Below are 21,129 nucleotides of genomic sequence, written 5' to 3'. Positions count from 1 at the left end.
TCTAAAAAAAAAAACCGCATTGGTAAAAAAATAAAAGACAAATCAAAGAACTGTTTTGAACAAGGAAAAAGGAAAGAGGATAACAACAGGATAATGTGGCCCGAGTTCTTCTTGGGGTAATTTGTGCTTTAAGTAAGAAAATATATATTTTTAATTCAAAATGCATAAAAAAAAAATCAATTGGATAAATTTTCCAAAAGCAAAAATATAAAAGTGACTTTACTAAAAGAGTAACTTTCTGGGGAAAAAGAATAAGAAGAAACTTCATCATTAAAGGTTTTTTTTCTTTTCAAAATGTATCTATACTTACCCCGAATTAACAAAGACAAAAATGGAAGAACATATAGAATTGATTTTTCCCACTTAACAAAATAGGACAGGGACAAAAGAAGCAGGGAAAAGAAGGTTCACCATCATTTCCAATTATCCGTACATAATTTGAATAAATAAGATTGCAAAATCAAAATCACTATCAAAGGACAAATAAGCCTTTTCTGACAGGGTTTTTGTATGCAAAAATGAGGTTCATCTCACGGTTAATGTCATGACTTCAACCCCTCATTGAGCCCTGGCAGCATTCCTAAGCAGTAACTTGTTTTTTCAAAAATCAATAACCACTAACACAAATGAATTTCCAATCTTCCTCTTGAATAGAGATTTTTACCTGGACACCCTTCTTGTGTGCATCCTTGTATGACTCAATGATTAAAAGAGAAAGTTTCTGCAACCAAAAGATGTTTAATAGTAACAAATTGCAATTTCTGATGTGCATTCAAGACCATACTTTGATTAATAAAAATTATCAGTTATCCACCCCAACTGTCAATACATGAAATCCATATTCATAATCATACCTACAAATTTTGACATATTCAATTTCGTGAACTAGGCAAGTCAGTTGCCAGTGGAAAACAAAAGGGAAACCTGTGATGTTATAAGACATACCCCATCTAGTGTAGAGCATATATATATAAGATGATGATGCACATAAAAACTGTCTTGCAACTTTTATAAGGAAAATTAAAGGGTGAATTAAGTTCCACCATCCAAATCTGCTCATAAAAGCACAAAAAAGTCTCTGTATAACACCGAGAGTATGAGATACAGGGAGAGAGAGAAAGCAATTACCAAACTTTTTTATTAACTCACCCTCAGAGTAACCACTAACCATCAAACTCTACTCTGCATAATACTGTACAAAAGAATAACACCATTATGAATTAACTCGTATAACAGAAAAAGAGAAAAACAACAAAAGCTATAATTGTTTAGCAAAGACTGCCATATTCAGCAAGTTCTTTCTATACTCACACTGCTTCATCTTGGAGAACCATTTGCACCTTCTTCGCTATCTCGTAAAGATTTAGAATGTTGCCAAGAACTCATGCCTAAAATGAATCCACAAACACAAAAGTTATGAATATTAGAATGAGTAATGAATATTAGAGTGCATGGTAAAATGCACAATAAAAAAATCATAATTTTAATATTTACTTAGCGCCCACCGTGGGGCTCGAACCCACGACCACAAGGTTAAGAGCCTTGCGCTCTACCAACTGAGCTAGACGGGCATATAACAATCCTATTAATAGAAGATAGTTTAGTTTTAAGAGAGTCAAACAAAGAGAAGGGACATTCTAGGCAATAAGAAACGTCACAATGTAAACGAAGAAAACAGATCCAGGTAGTAGGGTACTAATACTACAAACAAATGAACAACACCTCTCTCCAGCCCCCAATCCAATCTCATACAAGATGATATAGTGATTTTTTTTTATTTTTTTTACTTTATTGACCTTTAGAAGCAACCCAAAGGAAAATGAATGGAGGGAGAGACTTACAGGGAGAAGTTGATGGAGGGCAAAGCATTTCGCCATTTCCCATTCAATTGATAGAGAAAGTGCGGCTGTCATTGGATTTGGCTTCCATGCGGAGGAGAAAAGAGTTGAAAGTTTGGGTTTTGATTATGGAGATGATGGATTTTGGAGGGTGAAAAGTACTACAGTATATTACATAATGGAGAGATATTTTGGTTCTATGTATTGGACAGTGAGGCTGAAAACTCAAAACTCGGTGACCCAATGTGTGTGCCTCTGTTTAAGATTAGTCATAGATCTGACCAATCGTAAAGTAACAAACAAGTCATCCCTTCGAATGGGTTTCATTATCGACTGTACATGTGTTTCTCACTTATCAGTTATCACTGTCAAATTGCCGCGTTATAATATACTTGACTCTTTTTTCTCCAACTACTACTCGTTTATGCTTTGTTTGATCGGAACAAAATACAGAAGATGGAAAGGAAAACTAAGGAGAAATGGGGTAGATAACGTTAGTCTCATAAAAATTATGTATTTTATAATAATTATAATATCTTTTTATTTAAATATATTTTTGGTTTTTAGATTTTTTTTTGGAGTTTTACATTTGATCTTTAATATTATTTTTTTACTTTTAGTTTGATCCCCCAAAAAATATTTTTGTATTTAATCTCTATTGTTACATTGATTATGTAAAAAGTCCCAAAAAAATATGTATTTTTTGGTGTGAATCATTCATTCACACTAAAAAAAATAAAATTAAGATATTATTTTTTTTATCAAAAATTAAAAATTAATTCCTTAACCTATTAAGATTCATTTAAGATATTAATAAATGATTTTTTATATGTACGATTCATGAATCAAATCTATCACTATATAAGGTCATTTCATTAATCATATTTATATATATTAAAAAATATTATCTTTATTCAAATAAATTCCTCAAAACCGACTATCATCATATCTAGTTGTTATTTATTTGATAGAAATTGCAAGAGAAGGACAAACAGAGAAATATACGTGAAGGTGAATGGAGTCTCAGACGTACACACACAGTGAAGGAGAGAGAAAGAGTAGAATATTAGTGACCGACAAAAAATGTTAACAAGTGCAAAAAACCAAACTCCAACATCAACAGGCACCGCGGCAGATTTATTTTACCCTAACTTCTGTTCACTGGTCACATTATCAGAATCTTTGTTTTAGGAGACTTCTCTGCAATCCGTGTTAGTTTTAAAATTCTTACCATGGTTGTCGATGGTGGGTGTGCGTGGGTTCACCTTTTCTACCACATGACCAGACACATTTGCCCTCATTACAAGATTCAAAACAACGATAAACCAAGTACGTACACATGCATTTAACTAGATTACTAGTATATAACACTCTTAAATATAGTTTTTTTATTAAGTTCGTTGAATAAAAAGTAATTAAAACTCACGTGATTTTAAAATTTTAATAAATTTTAGTTAATAAAAATTTACTTTTGAAAAATATGTTAGCTAGAACGTATTTTACTTAAATTTCTCTTATATAAAAATATAAATTAAGGTATACTACATAAATACGTATGCGGAATTACGTAAAGAAAAGGGTAAGGCTTGCGCATGTTGAAAACAACAAATAAGATCTGAAAATCTGTGGCTATAGCACCAAGCAAAGCATGGAGCAAAAGAAAGAAATTAAAGGGATTGGTGAGGGAGCTTTCGATCAAGAGAATTAGTGGCTATTAGGTTAGGTAGGTTGGTGTCACTCAAAAGTCCTGAAAGTAGGTGCTGGTGGGATCTTTCTAATTCCATTCATGAAGATGGAGGAAACATTAAATATAAAGATAAGGGTTCAGTTGGGTGTGTATAAGTATGTAGAAGACAAAGTACCTAATCCACCCTTCTCTCATATAAGATGCTAGTGAGAGAGAAATAATAATGTCGCAATTGGCAAATGGGGTGTGTGTAGGATTTTTCTTCTTTACTTTACCCGCTTCATCATGAAAAAAACAAACCATATTGATATTGGTTTTTCTCTTTTCTCCACCCAGGACAGGACACACGGGTGAAAAAGCAGAAAAAAGGAAGCATCAAAATGAGAAGGGTACACAGGTAAATGCACACCAATTGACCCTTCACATATAGAAATGATAATGATAATTGAAATGAAAGGGGCACCTGTATGATTCGTAAACGCCACCATGGCACCATCAGGAAGGGGCAACAAAAACCAAAGTACTCAAATCCAAAGCCAAAGCCTAAAAATAAGGTTGCAACAACTGCTACAGCGTAGCAGAGAAACAGCATCATCTCACTCTTTTTATCTATATCTATCTATCTATTCTATCCCACCCCTTTGCCTTTTTTTTATTTCCAGCCCCTAATCTATGTATCTATCTATCTTCAATACTACTACCCTTCTTTCTCTCTCTACACAGACACCAACAACAAATAGCACACACAATGAAAGAAGAAACATGGAAACTCCACGCATCCATCATGCCATCAAAACCAAAGAGTCCACACCACCCAACCCAACCCTCTTTCTCTCTCATCAATGGCCCAGCTGGACCAAAATTTATGTAGAAGAAAGAAAAACAAAAAAGAAACAAAGAAAGAAAGAAAGAATGGGAAAACAAAAAAGAAAGAGAAGTTAGATGTGTTCAAATGTCCTCCAACCAAACCCACCTTACATTTCTCTCTCTCTCATCAAAACTATGTTCCCCGAATTGCCCTTCTGCAAGCCCCCAAAAAATCCCATCTTCATCACTGGTCTTTCAAAAGAACAATATTTTTCACCGAGTTATGTGGGCTTTTTGGATTTCTTTGTCTCGGTCAGAGTCTTCTCACAGAGAAAACAGGAAAGCGAGAACCTTCTTACCCCTTCACCTCTTCTCTCTTTCTTGGGCCTCTCTTTTCCTATTTCTTTCTTTCTCTCACGTTTCGTTCCATCTTCCCTCACCCCTCACCCCACCCCACCCACCTTCTTCTTTCTCTCTTTCTCCCCTTTTCCCTTTAGTCTTCGTTTGTTCTTCCCTTTTGGGTTCTCTTGTTTCTCTTTGATCTCATGAAGAAGATGAAAGGGGTTGTCTCCTTGGACCCTCCTTATGAGGTATATCAGGATCAGAGGGCCAGGCTGAGGCACCAGAGTCTCTTGCAGGACTATGAAGACCTGCACAAGGTAACCCCCTTTGCCTTGCCCTCTTGTTTATTTTTCTCAATGATCGTTTTTTTTTGTTCTGCGGTTCTCTGGATCTGGTTTTTTCCCTTGATGGCTTTGGGGCTTTTGGTTCATTTGGGGTTGTGATGGTTCTTTGTTGTGAAAAATAAGGATGTTTTTTTGGAGGAAGCGAGGAAGGGATCTTGTGGTTTGATTGATAATATGTTTGTTTGGGTTTGAAGGGTTTGTGATGGTTGATCGTTGTGAAAATTAACGAATTTTTTGGAGTAAACGACAAAGGGATCTTATGTTTTGATTGCTATGCTTGTTTGATCTTTTGTTTGGATTATACCTATGTTTATGTTCCGATCTGATGGGATGGTGGGTTTTATGTTCATCTTTGTGGGTATTTGTTCACATCTCTTTGCGTGTCTAATTTCTTCGTTTCTTTGTCTCCAACAAATCAATTTTTTTGTACTCCAACCAAATCTCCGATTCTTACCTGCAAAATTCTCGAGTATTTGTGGACATAAAACTACAGTCACATAACAGTGTGCTCTTGCGATGTGAGTTCTCTTGTTTTGTTAGTCTTTTTTATGTTTAGTAAAGCTCTTCTCGGAGCCTTTCCTCTGTATAGTTTTGAGTTTTAGCCTCTTGGGTCTTTATGCTGATTAGCTTTATACGCTTTTTTCTGGTTTAGGTATCATATTTTCCATAGGTTGTTTGAACTATTTCAATCATAAACAACTGAATAATGTTTAATTGTTAATTAGTCTCTCTTTTTTCTGACGGCTCACTTTTCCCATGACATTCATGGGTCCTTGTGCTAATTAGCTTTGTTGCCTTTGTATATTTTGTTTCAAATCGTATTTTCCATTGGGTTTTTTATTTTATCTAATCATGAGCTCAATATGAAATAATACTTAATTATTAGTCTTCTTTTCATGGCGGCTCACTTTCCCTAAGTTTCGTCAAAATAATTTTGGTAGTGTGTTTGTCTGTCTATGTTCATCACGCCAAGTCTTGTTTCAAAGGTTTTGTCCAACATTTTTTGGAGAAATTGTTCTCATGGAATTTGTATTTCTAATATGCTCAGGAAACAGAAGCCATGAGAAGGAAATTGCAGGCTACGAGGCAGAAAAAGTTGATGCTGGAAGATGAAGTTAGGTAGTGTTTCATGCCTCATAGTAGTAGTTGATTTTCATAGTTTGCAGTTTACTGTTATCCTCACCACTGTCTCTCTTGTAAACTGCAGATTTTTGAGGCAACGTTACAATTACTTGCTAAAACACCCTATTCTAAAGCCTCATCCAAAGCAAGTTGTAAAGCCACAAAAGCTCAAATTGCAAGCACCCATCATCTCGAAGGGAAAGAATTACAGCAGGAAGGAGCCTACTCTGCGACCCCACCCCACATCTCATTTGAACTCAAATGGAAGGATTTCCAATGTGGCTGAAGCCCCATTGAAAAAAACTGGCCACTTGTTTGATCTAAACCTTAATGCTAGGAGTTCTAGTAAAAAAGATGCTTCCTTTAACGGTTCTGCTCCACCAGTGTTTGAGTTGAATCACAAAGAAAGGATTCACAGCGGCAAGGAAGCCACAAAGAAGAGTGTAACTCCATTTTTCGACTTGAACCAGATTTCGGTAATGAGAGTTACACATGCATTTGTGTCATGAATCCTTGTTTATGTTTTTGATTCAAGTAGACTCATAGTTTCCTTCCATTTTGGTCCCATGCAGAGAGAAGAGGAGGAATTGCAGGGGAACAGTGAGGCCATGAGGATTGAAGAACCAAAGAGAAGTACACAAAGAGTTGCGACTGACGAGCAGCACAGCGACATCAAGCTCTCGGCTGCCTGTAGAAGTGTTGGGGATGGATCAAATAGGGCAGGGAAGAGGAAGATTTCATGGCAAGACCAGGTGGCTTTGAGGGTTTGATCTATATATAAAGTACAGTAGACTGAATCTATACCCTTTCAGAACGTGTATTCTGCCTTGATAGTATGCGACAGATTTTTAACCATTTCTAGTTTTATGTTTTACTTTGTAAAGATAAAATATACCTTATAGAATCATATGTTCAATATATATATTATATGAAGTGGAGAATTTCTATTCCCCTAAATCATCATATATCTTCCTCACAAGTTGCTTGATTGATTTATCTTTTGCATGGTAAAAAGTTGTACAAAACTGGATTTCCATTGTGCGTTTGAGATGGTGGCCTTAGTTTCTTGTTCTTTGTGGCTGGTTTTGAAGGTTTGGGACTTAGGGTCGGTTGATTTTGTTCGTTGATGTCTATCCATATTCATTAGTTCACTTAGCAACGTTTATTTTTAGTATTTAAACTATGTAAACATAAGATTCTCCGTTTGCATTTTCTATTGTATAATGTCTCAACCTAACTCATCAGCCATTTAGAAGAAATCTATGTATAAAAAAATACTATCTACCTGACCAGAATTTAAGGTTAGCATATATGTTGAGAGTTTGGGCGCCACGACAAAGGAGTTGTTAAATGTCTATTATGTAGAAGTTGCCTAAGAAATTGGTGGCCAGAGTTCTAAGCACATGGTTGGTCACTTGGGCTGCTTAAGCCAGGAAATCTTTACATTCCCCAATTTCTAATGTTTATTTTATTTTTTATGTTTGGATATTAACGTCCAAATATCAAATCATCTACACTCAATTTCAATTTTGAGTGTGAGATGATCTGAATTTGATTATATACTTTTGAGAAGAAATGAAAAATTTTAAGTGTCATTAAATCTTGAATCGAGAGATTATGATTGTTTTTAAAAGAAAAACATCAAATCGAACATAGAGTATATTTTGCATCCTATAAAGCAAGTGCATGCAAGTTAATCTTGATTCATGCTCAAGCTTAACTTTGCAAGAAAATATAATAGGTAGGAAAAGAGTTTTTTGGGCTTGTAGTTCGTTTATTCATGTTAACTAATTGAGAAGAAAAGAAAATGAACCTTCGAAAAAATATTGCAATTAGATGATTTTTGGTCTATTTATTTTTTCCGTCTTTTTAAGGAGAATTTAGATCAAAGTTTTTACAAAAATTGGTAAAAGGAAAAGGACTTTGTTTATAATAAAGAAATAAAATAAAAAGAGCTTGAAAAAGTTTATCTTTTCTATCTGGCTGCTTTTTGGTGACGGTCTTGGACTCTTGCCATGTGGATTTTACATTCTTTTAAAGGACTTATTACTTTTTTTCCCTTTTTCTTTTTAATAAATCAATGCTCTCTAATATTTTCAATGGTTTTATATTTATAAATTTTCTTAGTAACATGAAAAATAACCAATCTCCTAGAAAAAAAGTTGGTTTATAAACTTCGACTTTCGATTTCATTTAAAAAGTCACTTTTGAAATTTTTATTATTTTCATATTATTAAAATAACTTTTAATCAAATTAATTTTATATAAATTAATTTTTTATCATTACTAAATTTTATAGAAAATTAAATAATTTATACAATATTTTTTATTTTATAAATATACTTTTTCATTAAATCAAATAATTAGTTTTACACAAAACCATTTTTAAAAAAAAAATTATCAGACAATTTTTTAATTAAAATGATTTTTCGAGCTAAAAGAAGAAAATTAATAACCAGTCTTTAATTTTTCTTTAAAACTATTTTTTTTATTTTTAATTAAAAAATAACTTTTAAGTAAAGCAAAACAGAAATAATTTACAGACTTCAATTTTTATGATCTTTTCCTATGATTGTGTTTGATTTTTTATTTCAAGGCCTCAAATAGATGTTTAACATGAATTTATCACTCGCATAGCATTGATGCTCAATAGAAAAATAAACATCCTAATATGTTTACTATTTATAAATGAGCATGTGCGAAAGATAATAGAGTCAAATCATTTAGTTATGTTTCTTGGGAGAATTTAGAAGTGCTTTTATTTTCAAAATAATATTTGTTTCTTCATCTTTAATTTATCTCTTGAATTTCAGGGGTGTACATTTAAATAAAGATGCAATATATGCCTCAAGCTTTTTTCACACCAGGTTAAATGGGCTCCTCATATAACACTCTATAATCATAACTCTTAAAAGCATATAAAAAATAGCACATTAATAATTGAAAGAAATATATTTATGAATCTACGCACTACACAACATATAACATGGGTTGTATTGTCATCCAGAATTTGCAACACCACCATTGTTGTGGTTAAATTTCTTCATATTTGCCAAGTGTTTTTTTCCATTCTTATGGCTTTGCATCACAATTTCTGATTGAGTTTGAACTTGACAAAACTCGCACCAAAATTTAAATTTCTTCCCTTTAAGCGGTGCGCTTGTTTCCGGTGCTTGTTTACTAATAGTTGTTTCATTATGGTTGTCCAAACCACCTAAACCTTTGCTCTTTTGGACAGCCTGACCCTTTTCTTTAGATTCCAATTTGCATGTGTCCATGGGGGTTAAGCAAGGATGAAGTGTTTGGCCTTGTGGTCTTGAATCCAACCCTGAATTCATGACAATAATGACTTTAGTACATTTCACACAATGTTTACTTTTTCTTCAATGTTAAAGTTGTTTTCTTTCTCTTACCTATTTTCTGAGTTATAGTGGATTCTTTGTTAGCCTTATGTTTTTTCCCTTGAATATGATCATTCAAGGCTTTCTCACTTGTTGCAGAAATTTGACACAACTCGCAATTCCAGGCCTTCTTGACTTTCTTCTGTACACTCTCATTATCATCAATTGCAAGTGTCACTGCTTTGCGCTTTTCACCAGAATGATCATCTGGTTTATTCTGCAATGGGATAAACAAAATCATTAATGCTTACTAGCCAAATTAAGGCTTCAAGATAATACATACATACATATTCAAGAGACATTCTCAAATAAGGTGACACTTTTTTAGTCAAGAATGAAAAGAACAATACCTTTTCATAGACCAAATAACACTAAAGAAGAAGTAGGAAAAGAAAATCAAAATTGAAAACAATAATAAAGACAAAAATGAAGGCTAAATTAAACATAAGACTATACACTAACCAGTATAATCACTTTATCCTTGTTATTAGAAGCTTGTTTGTTATCAATTTGGATATTATCCATGTGAATTTTCATAGAAGCTTGGGACGCTAAATGGAATTGTCGCCCACCAAACATGGTAATGTTATTCGACGAACTCTGAATAATAGACACTGAATTTGGTTCTCGAAATGCAATCCCCTCTGATCTTTGCATCGACATTCTAGATGTTCTCTCCAATTCTATTTCCTTTCTCACTTCGTCTTCCAGCTCTCGTCGTTGTGCAAAAGCCATCTCACGAGCAATGATTTCTCTCCTTATTTCTTCCTTCTCTAGCTCTCGCCATATTTTCTCTTTCTCCAACTCTCGTTGGAACACTTCATTGACATTGATCGGCATGGCCATTGGGAAAACTCTAGGCGCTGAAACATTGCTGGGAAAGCCACCTGATGCAAAGTCACACCCTGCAAATTGGATTGTTAATAGAATGAATTGGTGACAAAAGTTTTGTATTTTAAACAAAAAAACAAATGGGTCTATTGATGAAAGGAACATAAAGATTAGAAAAGTGTTACCATGTAATGGGCGATTGGAGACATAGGAGTTGGAAGGAAGAGGGCGCCGCAATGGTGATGGTGTCCTTTGGATCTGACCATCACGATATTTGAACTCCATGACAAAATTCGAAAAGTGAAACAAATGAAAAAAACACTGCGAAAGAAAAACAAGTGCTTACAAAATCAAAGAGTCTGATATTTGTGTGTAGTGTTGAGTTTGAATGTGCCATTAAATAGATGTGAGTGTGACTAAGGGGTATTTGTGCACACGCGTCTAAGGCGCGTTGAGAGAACAAAGTGTTTTCATTCCATCAAATGGTCTAAATTTAGAGATGTGATTTTGTGTGATGATGTTTGATTTTGGTGACGCGTGTGATAATCAAGTATTGAAAAAAGGAAAAAACATTGATTATGAGTAAATATAAAATATTTAATACATACGTTAAAGTATTTGAAATATTTATTATTTCATGTTTTAAGCATTAAATATTCATTTATTACACACATTTAATATTATTAATAAATTAACAAGTGGGTGACTCAATACAAATAATGGTAAAAAAACATGTTTATTGTAGTATAGTACTCCCTTTCTTGTTAAATATAAGAATATATATATATATATATATATATATATATATATATATATTGGTCTCAAATATAAGAAAATTTTAACATTACCTTATTTAATGTTACTATCTCTAAAATACCTTTCTTTTGGTTGAGATGTTAGTTTCAATTACTCTTTCTTTTCCTTATACCAAATTTCATGAAAAGTAAGTTGGAAAAAAATTTCATTTTAATTAAAACTAATGTAATTAAATGTGATTAACTAACTTTCTTAGTTAGTTAGTGTGACGTGTTTTTTTTTATACTTTCTCTGTCCCCAATTATAATATTCTTTCAACTAATTCACGTTCCGTACCAAAAATGATTATTGAATTAAATTTGTTAATTATTTGTACTTTAATTTTATAAGTATCTTTTTCTTCTCTTTCTATCCACTTATTTGTTTTTCATTAATATTTGGATATGAAAAAAAATAATTATTGCATATAAAATTTACAAAATGATATTATATAAAAAGGAATAAACAAATTTTTTAAAAATATTTTATAATTAGGGATGAAAAGAGTATTTAGACTAAAATATTGGAAAAACTTTTTTTTTGTTAAAAACATTTATTGAAATAGTAAATGCATTAAATAATTGAAATTAATGTATTTTATCTTTAACATAGGACAATATTGCAATTAATTATTGTAATTAATTCATTAATTGAAGTTCTCCTATTTGACATACAATTAAATAATTATTGCAATATTGTAATGCAAGTAATTGTAGATACATTTATTTTACCTTCATTATTGTGGTGACTTAATTACATTAATTGCAACATTGAAGACTTCATAAATTGTACTACATCCATTTCTTTTTAATTGTTGTATTTTTGGAAGATTTGTTTTTTTTTTATTTTTCATTTATAAAGTTTAATATTGATTAATTACTTTTTTTATCAATTATAATTTTACTTCTCTCTTAATATTTAATTAATTTATACTTGTATTTATTATGGAGTGAAAAGAAAAGGAGGTACAATATAAAATGCAACAACTATTTTATTAAAATAAACAAAAATTATTATATTTCTTGACGAGGAAGTAGTATGTAAATAATGAAAAAACCTTCCATTTGACATACACATTAAATATTTTTTAAAATAAAATGCATTGATTACAATAATGAAGACTTTTCATTGACTCGTTAAACAATAAAATTTAAATTAGGAAAAAGTCTTTAAAGCATATTAATTTTATTTTATTTTAAATAATGAAATATAATAAATATTTTATTTTATTTTAAATAATATAAATTTTAAAATATAAAAACTTTTGCAATTATATACTTTTTAAAAAAAATATTTTTTTCATTCAATTTTAAACAATAATTATTTTTTAAAATTCTTTGTTATATATAATTAATTAGAAAAGTTTTATTTTTAATTAGTTAAATGTATTGAATGCATAATATTCCATATAAATCTTGACAAATAACGTCTGAAAATAAATTTAAAATCTTGACTTGTAAACGCGGCCACCATTAGTTTAATGCTTTTTTTTTATCTTATGTTTCATATCGAGAATATCATTAATAATTTAATATATCTGATAAACCTTTTTTTAAAATATTTTCCGATATAAAAATGAGGATGCATTGGTAAAATATTAAATATAATGATTTTAATAAAAAAATCATTTTTTAAAAATTTTTAATTGTTTTTGAAGATAATAGTAAATAAATTATTAAAAATTTAAATATTTATATGAAGTAAACAGATAAGTAAAATTAAAAATTAGATTGGATTAAAGTATTTTTAAATAAAACTTGCTGGAATGAAATTTGGATGTATATTTAATTTTCACTTTACACATTTTTTATTTAAATAAGTTAAATTTGAAAATGAATTTACCATTTAAGAAAATCTTAAAAAATCTATTTTAGTATTAATATATGGAAGTTGTTTGATAAGTGATGTACAGACAATACATTGAACTTGATAATATTATTTATTTTGTATGAATAAATTTATTTTTTTTCTTTTTATTTCTATCCTTTTAAAAAAATTTCTTTCATGGTTGCATGGTTTTTTTTCCAATGATCAAAAGTCGAATTCCCCGTTAATTTAAATTGGTCAAGGACGTTTGTAGTAGTGTATATTACATTTGTGAAGTGAAGATATTTATATGAAGTAAACAAATAAGTAAATTAATTAAAAATTATATTGTACCAAAGTAATTTTAAATATAACTTACTTAAATGAAATTTGGATGTATATTTAATTTTCACTTTACACATTTTTTATTTAAATTTGAAAATAAATTTACCATTTAAAAAAATATTTAAATATCTATTTTAGTATTAATATATGGAAGATGTTTAATCAGTTATGTACTGACGATACATTGAACATTTGAACTTGATAATATTATTTATTTTGTGTAAATAAGTATATTTTTTTCTTTTTTCTTTTTATTTCTATCCATTTAATTTTTTTTTCTTTAATGGTAGTATGTTTTTTTTTACAAAGAACAAAAGTCAAATTCCTCTTTAATTTGGTCAAGGAAGTTTAAGCATTAAATATTTAATACATACGTTAAAGTATTTGAAATATTTATTATTTCATGTTTTAAGCATTAAATATTCATTTGTTACACACATTTAATATTATTAATAAATTAACAAGTGGATGACTCAATACAAATAATGGTAAAAAAACATGTTTATTGTAATATAGTACTCCCTTTGTTAAATATAAGAAAAAATATATTTTTTTTTGTCTCAAATATAAGAAGATTTTAATTTTACTTCATTTAATGTTACTATCTCTAAAATACCTTTCATTTAGTTGAGATGTTAGTTTCAATTACTCTTTCTTTTTCTTATACTAAATTTCATGAAAAGTAAGTTGGAAAAAAATTACTTTTAATTAAAATTAATGTAATAAAATGTGATTAACGAACTTTCTCTTACTGTGACATGTTTTTTCTTATACTCTCTTCGTCCCCAACTATAATATTATTTGAACTTATTCACGCTCCTTACCAAAAAGGATTATTGAATTAAATTTGTTAATTATTTGTACTCTAATTTTATAATTATTTTTTTCTCCTCTTTTTATCAACTTATTTGTTTCTCATTAATATTTGGAGATAGAATAATTAAGTAAGGATTTGAAAAAATAATAATTATTGCATATAGAATTTACAAAATGATATTATATAAAAAGGAATAGTTTTTTTAAATATTTTATAATTAGGGATGAAAAGAGTATTTAGACTAAAATATTGGACAAACTTTTTTTTTGTTAAAAACATTTATTGAAATAGTAAATGCATTAAATAATTGAAATTAATGTATTTTATCTTTAACATAGGACAATATAGCATTTAATCATTGTAATTAATTCATTAATTGAAAAGTAATTAATTGAAGTTCTTCCATTTGACATAAAATTAAATAATTATTGCAATATTGTAATGGAATTAATTGTAGATACATTTATTCTACCTTCATTATTGTTGTGACTTAATTACATTAAATGCAACATTGAAGACTTCATAAATTGTACTACATCCATTTCTTTTTAATTGTTGGATTTTTGGAAGATTTTTGTTTTTATATATTTTTCATTTATAAAGTTTAATATTGATTAATTAGTTTTTTTATCAATTATAATTTTACTTCTCTCTTAATATTTAATTAATTTATAGATTTATTTATTATGGAGTGAAAAGAAAAGAAGGTACAATATAAAATCCAACAACTATTTTATTAAAATAAACAAAAATTATTATATTTCTTGATTTATATAAAAACAACCTTAAAAAACAGGTAAAGAAACGAGGAATTAGTATGTAAATAGTGAAAAAACCTTCCATTTGAAATACACATTAAATATTTTTTTTAAAATAAAATGCATTGATTAAATATAACTTGCTTGAATGAAATTTGGATGTATATTTAATTTTCACTTTACACATATTTTTATTTAAATAAGTTAAATTTGAAAATGAATTTACCATTTAAGAAAATCTTAAAAAATGTATTTTAGTATTAATATATGGAAGTTGTTTGGTCAGTTATGTACAGAAGATACATTGAACTTGATAATATTATTTATTTTGTGTAAATAAGTTTTATTTTTCTTTTTATTTCTATCCTTTTAAATATTTTTCTTTCATGGTTGCATGGTTTTTTTTCCAATGATCAAAAGTCAAATTCCCTGTTAATTTAAATTGGTCAAGGACGTTTGTAGTAGTGTATATTACATTTGTTAAGTGAAAATATTTATATGAAGTAAACAAATAAGTAAATTAATTAAAAATTATATTGTACCAAAGTAATTTTAAATATAACTTGCTTAAATGAAATTTAGATGTATATTTAATTTTCACTTTGCACATTTTTTATCTAAATTTGAAAATAAATTTACCATTTAAAAAAATATTTAAATATCTATTTTAGTATTAATATATGGAAGATGTTTGATTAGTTATGTACCGACGATACATTGAACTTGATAATATTATTTATTTTGTGTAAATAAGTTTTTTTTTCTTTTTTCTTTTTATTTCTATCCATTTAATTTTTTTTTCTTTAATGGTAGTATGTTTTTTTTTTACAAAGAACAAAAGTCAAATTCCTCTTTAATTTGGTCAAGGACATTTATAGTAGTGTGTTACATTTGTGAAGTGAATGCCAATAAATCAAACATCAAATTATTGTTGCCTTCTATGATAAATCATAGAAAGAAAGAGAGACATAAAGCAACCGAAAAAAGTAATACACAACACAACTGTGAGGAGTAAAAGGGATACTAGAGATCATACCTAAATATTGAAAAATATTAACTCCAATGAATTTACAACAACTTAATTACCATCACTTGCGCAGATCGAGATTCCCTTAAAAAATGGTTTAATAAAAAAAATTCCATATATCAATACCTCAATATCAATATTACTCCCTCTATATTACCCCAAAATTTGAGCCACCACTTTTCTTGATATTAGCCAGGTGCTCTTTTCCATTTTTATGGCTTTGGGACACAATTTCTGAGCAAATTTCAAACTGACAAAATGCACAATAATATTTAAACTTCTTCCTTGTTGTCGACACATTTGGTACTCTTTACCTACTTCTTGAGTTTTCGGAGATGCTTCTTTAGCCTTACGTTTTTTTTTTTCTTGACCATGATCATTTAAGTCTTTCTCACTTGTGGCAGTAATATGACATAATGTGCATCTCCACTCCTGTTTGGATTTCTTCTGCAATCAGAATGGAGAATTCTCATTGTCATCATCAACTGCCATAGGTGTCATCACTTGTACCAAATTAATTAGCATCTGGCTTATCCTACAAGTGGAATAAACAAGATATTATAAACAGAAATATGTTTGAGTAATATCTTTTGAAAAAAAAAATCAAAACTGCTTCAATGTAATTGTTTTTATAATTCATATACGGAAACAACCTGTTTCTGTTTTCACTTTTGTTGTTCTAATTCTGAAAACAGAGAAATATGTAGGAAACAAAAAAATACATTCTCAATAAGTTTTATCAAATATGATTTTCTACTTTCTCTTTTGAAAAATTGTTATCAAATTAATACTTACCAATTTTCCGCCTTATTTTATGCTGAAAATCAGTTCTTCAAAATTATTTACAAAATAGTTTTAAAAATAAAAAACCGAAACAAAATTAAGCAAATCCTTACACTTTTCCCCAAGATATGTTCAAATTATACTACTCTCCCCATTCTTAACTTCTAAGAGTTCTGTAAAATTCTTTTAAGAAAAAGTTCTGTTAAAAAAAAAGTCCTCATTCATTGGAACATTTATTTTCTCTCTTTGCAACTTTCAACATCACTGACAGTTTTGAACTCATTAATATTATTGACTTGAGACTTGGATTGTCTGCATCACTAACAAATTTTCTTATATTATAAGAATTTTATAGAAGTTAAAAAAGTAAAGCTTTAAACGAAGATGAGACTTTATATTTTACCCCTAGATCATGACTGCATAATTAACATTTAACCATATAAAAAGTGATCGCAATCAATCGATATCCAGATTCAGATTTCCTGGGGCCGAATTTTTCACACCTTCACGTAGTAAGCGAATTGGAACACCATTTGATAAAGATCGATGGGCTCATGCTTTATCTTATTAAATCAGACTTTTTAAGTATTTGAGATTTGAGTTGTCCAATCTTCTTCTAGCGATTATCATTTACTGCATGAATAAGTAACAAGTCTAACTGGTTGGGTTTCAATTCCTTCATTTTGGCTTAACCAAATTGGTTGCATTTATACATTCACGCAGTTATAAACCAGTATGCGGTAAGATGAAGATCGGATTGTTCAAAATTCAGATGCATATTTTAAGTTTGGTATATGAGATAAAAGTGGACGCATCATATTTTATATCATAAATCAAACATAAAATATGCATTCAAACCTCGAACCAGAAAATAAGGTGACAATTTTTTTTAATAAATAACTAAATGAGAAAATCTTTTCACAGTAAATGCCACTAAATAAGAAGCGGGAAAACTAAATAAAATTGAAGAGAAAGATAAAGACAGAAAACCAGATTGATTATTTTATCTTTGTTAATCTGTGTAGAAAATTGTCTGGTATCCTTGTCATCATTGTTAACGTGATTAATCGAGTTCATTCTTGGATTGAAAGACATCGAAATTGGTTCACCAAACGAGAACATCCCCAGTCCTTGCATCGAGATTCCCAACACTTTCTCCTTCAGCCCTCGCCGCCATATCATCTCATTGGCGATTATCTCTCTCCGATCTCTTCTTTCTCCAACTCCCGCTGTATCTGCATTTTCTCTGATTCTCTGTGTAATGCTTGGTTGGTATTGACAGACACCAACGTTGGGAAAACTCTAAGTGCTGGAAAATTGTCGGAAAAACCACTTGATGTAAACTTACATCCTAGAAAGTGAGTAGTTAGTTAAATGAAATCATGTGAGAAAAGTTTTACTTTTTAAATAGCAAAACAAATGGGTATTTTGAAAGAAATGTGAAGAAAACCGAGTGTTGCCATACCTTGTGATGAGCGTTTTGGAGATATCTGAATTCTTGTATGTCAATGTGGGAAAAGGGCGTGGTGTTGGTGATGATGTTCTTTGGTTTTGACAAAATAACTTTCTTTTTCTAATAACAATAACATTACCGTACGTCAACAAGAAATAAATAAATAAAATAATTTTCTCTAAGTTTATGAATTTTTTCTTAAAATTTGGTAAATTAAATATCCTTTCATATATTTTTAATACAAATGAAAATCAAAATGGCAAATAATAATAATATATAAAGGTTAAGTTTTTATTTCTCATAGTAAAAAAAAAAAAAACAGATGTCACATTTCTAGAGCACCTAAGCGGCTAAACCGTAGCTTTCTTCCATAGCCTGAACCTCTTTTGAAAGTCCCAATATGTTTGTGTTTGTACCAGTTATGGCAGCTTGAGGTCTTTGGTTTTCTGGTCTTGGATCTAGCCTTGAATACATGGTAATGATAACTTCATTAGATTTCATGACTTATTTATGTTTCTTTAATGATAATTATGTTTTGTTGCCCTTACTTAATTTTGAAATTCTCATGGATGTTTAGGGTTTAGGGTTTGATGTTTCTTTAGCTTTATATATATTTGTTTACCTTAAGATGATCATTTAAGCATTTCTCACTTGTGGTAATAGTCTGACATAATGTGCAAATCCAATCTTGTTGCTTGGGTTTCTTCTGCAAACCAAATAGAGAATTTTCATTGTCATCAATTGCATGAGGTATCACCGTGTTTCGCTTTGGACCATAATGATGAGTGTCTGACTTAGTTTGCAATGAGATGAACAAAATAATATATGCTCAATGACTAATTAAGAGTTTCAACATTTCTTATACATTAACTTCATCTTTTCTTTAGGATGTCTTAGTATGAATAAGATATACAATGCGTATTCTGATTGCACAACATGATTCTGTTGACAGTTAAGTTATAGTAATGCAAGTATGCTATGAAGAGAATGTATTGTTGAGGAGTGGTCAACTAAACAAATGGGATGTAAGCTCACTAACAAGTATTAACACTTTATTATCAGGGACAAGGTGATTGTGGGAAGAGGGCATGGTGTTGGTGAAGGTGTCATATGGTGTTGACCATCATAATATTTGAACTCCATGAAAATAATTGCAACGTGAAACAAAGGGAAAGGAGGAAGAGAAAAAAAATAGCGTCTATCAAAATTAAAGACAATGTGTAAGAGTGTGTGTTGTGTTGAGATTGAAAGTGTGATCAAATAGGTGTGAGGGGTGTTTTTTTGCATATGCATGTAAGGCATGTGTTTATAAATGACGTTGATTTTTTTTGTGTGTGTGTGAGATGATATTTTATTAGTGATGTGTACCATGGTCAAATTTTGAGAATTTACTAAATCAATCTTTTAAGCTTGTTGGGAGGATGTCATTTTCCTATATTGTGATGCCTTTGATGTCATGGCTTTAAAAAAATTATATAGAGATAAAAGAGATAGTGATAAAAAAAATTATTGTTTGAGATTGTTATAAAAAAATTGTGAAATCAAATAATATTTCACCTGGGTCTCTCAAAATTAACTAAAGAATTAATAGTAAAATATTTATTAAAAATACATAAACAAAGAGTTGCGACTGGCGAGCAGCACAGCGACATCAAGCTCTCGGCTGCTTGTTGAAATGTATCAAATAGGGCAGGGAAGAGGAAGATTTCATGGCAAGACCAGGTGGCTTTGAGGGTTTGATCTATATATAAAGTACAGTACACTGAATCTATACCCTTTTGGGAACGTGTATTCTGCCTTGATAGTATGCAACAGATTTTTAACCTTCATTTCTAGTTTTATGTTTTACTTTGTAAAGATAAAATATACCTTATAGAATCATATGTTCAATATATATATATTAGATGAAGTGGAGAATTTCTGTTCCCCTAAATCATCATATATCTTCCTGACAAGTTGCTTGATTGATTTATCTTTTGCATGGTAAAAAGTTGTACAAAACTGGATTTCCATTGTGTGTTTGAGATGGATGGTGGCCTTAGTTTCTTGTTCTTTGTGGCTGGTTTTGAAGGTTTGGGACTTAGGGTCGGTTGATTTTGTTCGTTGATGTCTATCCATATTCATTAGTTCACTTCGGAATTTAAGGTTAGCATGTTGAGAGTTTGGGCGCCACGACAAAGGAGTTGTACGTTAAATGTCTATTCTGTAGAAGTTGCCTAGCTAAGAAATCAAGTGACTAAGATTGTTTTTAAAAGAAAAATATCGAATCGAACCTAGAGTATATTTTGCATCCTATAAAGCAAGTGCATGCATGTTAATCTTGATTCATGTTCAAGCTTAACTTTGCAAGAAATTTAATGTAGGAAAAGAGTTTTTTCGGCTTGTAGTTCGCTTATTCATGTTAACTAATTGAGAAGAAAAGAAAATGAACTTTCGAAAAAATATAGCAATTAGATGATGTTGGTCTATTTTTCCCCGTCTTTTTAAGGAGAAGTTAGATCAAATTACAGAAACCCGTAAAAGGAAAAGGACTTTGTTTATAATAAAGAAATAAAATATAAAGAGCTTGAAAAAGTTGTCTTTTCTATCTAATTGGCTGCTTTTTTGTGACGTCTTTTTAAGGACTTATTACTTTTTTTTCCCTTTTTCTTTTTAATAAATCAATGCTCTCTAATATTTTCAATGGTTTTATATTTATAAATTTTCTCAGTAACATGAAAAATAGCCAATCTCCTACAAAAAAAGTTTGGTTATATATAAACTTCGAATTTCGATTTCATTTGCAAAGTAACTTTTCAAATTTTTATTATTTGCATATTATTAAACTAATTTTAATCAAATTAATTTTATATAAATTAAATTTTTTTATTATTACTAAATTTTATGTAAAATTAAATAATTTATACAATATTTTTCATTTTATAAATATACTTTTTTATTAAATCAAATAATTAGTTCTAAATAAAACCATTT

At 29.7% G+C, this 21,129-nt stretch overlaps 2 protein-coding genes, 1 long non-coding RNA gene and 1 other non-coding gene across 5 annotated transcripts; 1 reads left to right on the top strand and 3 right to left on the bottom strand.

The window, feature by feature from the left end:
* Positions 1 to 316: 316 nt before the first annotated feature.
* LOC114394018 lies at positions 317 to 2,290 on the bottom strand. The gene is made up of 4 exons (XR_003662633.1): positions 1,842 to 2,290; positions 1,312 to 1,388; positions 1,150 to 1,192; positions 317 to 721 (listed from the first exon to the last, which is right to left on the bottom strand). It is a non-coding gene; the product is annotated as an uncharacterized LOC114394018 (long non-coding RNA).
* On the bottom strand, positions 1,499 to 1,571 carry TRNAK-CUU. Its single transcript has one exon. It is a non-coding gene; the product is annotated as a tRNA-Lys (tRNA).
* Positions 2,291 to 4,029: 1,739 nt separating the features above from the next.
* Positions 4,030 to 19,936, top strand: LOC114393722. 2 transcript variants are annotated; one of them, XM_028355140.1, is made up of 5 exons: positions 4,030 to 4,991; positions 6,067 to 6,137; positions 6,226 to 6,616; positions 6,713 to 6,874; positions 19,861 to 19,936. In XM_028355140.1, exons 1-5 carry the CDS (start codon positions 4,878 to 4,880, stop codon positions 19,894 to 19,896), a joined length of 774 nt encoding a protein of 257 aa, XP_028210941.1. In that variant the 5' UTR covers positions 4,030 to 4,877; the 3' UTR covers positions 19,897 to 19,936. The 2 variants fall into 2 exon arrangements, with proteins under 2 accessions (XP_028210941.1, XP_028210940.1); XM_028355139.1 differs by lacking the exon at positions 19,861 to 19,936 and having other exon boundaries at positions 4,044 to 4,991; positions 6,713 to 7,119.
* On the bottom strand, positions 9,078 to 10,728 carry LOC114393721. Its single transcript, XM_028355138.1, has 4 exons — positions 10,558 to 10,728; positions 10,004 to 10,446; positions 9,554 to 9,758; positions 9,078 to 9,468 (listed from the first exon to the last, which is right to left on the bottom strand). Exons 1-4 carry the CDS (start codon positions 10,655 to 10,657, stop codon positions 9,140 to 9,142), a joined length of 1,077 nt encoding a protein of 358 aa, XP_028210939.1. The 5' UTR covers positions 10,658 to 10,728; the 3' UTR covers positions 9,078 to 9,139.
* Positions 19,937 to 21,129: the final 1,193 nt, after the last annotated feature.

Source organism: Glycine soja, chromosome 17 (genome assembly GCF_004193775.1).
Source record: "Glycine soja cultivar W05 chromosome 17, ASM419377v2, whole genome shotgun sequence".
Classification (NCBI taxonomy): domain Eukaryota; kingdom Viridiplantae; phylum Streptophyta; class Magnoliopsida; order Fabales; family Fabaceae; genus Glycine; species Glycine soja.
The sequence above is the reverse complement of the archived record's forward strand: the minus strand, read 5'-3'. Positions and strand labels throughout refer to the sequence as shown.

Bases quoted from the DNA above. Each gene is read 5' to 3' on its own strand.
- LOC114393722 (XM_028355140.1), top strand. From the start codon at position 4,878: ATGAAGAAGATGAAAGGGGTTGTCTCCTTGGACCCTCCTTATGAGGTA. The intron at 6,138-6,225 runs GTAGTGTTTCAT...TGTAAACTGCAG, and splicing joins ATGCTGGAAGATGAAGTTAG to ATTTTTGAGGCAACGTTACA. The intron at 6,617-6,712 runs GTAATGAGAGTT...GGTCCCATGCAG, and splicing joins TCGACTTGAACCAGATTTCG to AGAGAAGAGGAGGAATTGCA.
- LOC114393721 (XM_028355138.1), bottom strand. From the start codon at position 10,657: ATGGAGTTCAAATATCGTGATGGTCAGATCCAAAGGACACCATCACCA. The intron at 10,447-10,557 runs GTAACACTTTTC...TCCAATTTGCAG, and splicing joins CTCCAATCGCCCATTACATG to GGTGTGACTTTGCATCAGGT. The intron at 9,759-10,003 runs GTTAGTGTATAG...ATCCCATTGCAG, and splicing joins AGGATAAAGTGATTATACTG to AATAAACCAGATGATCATTC.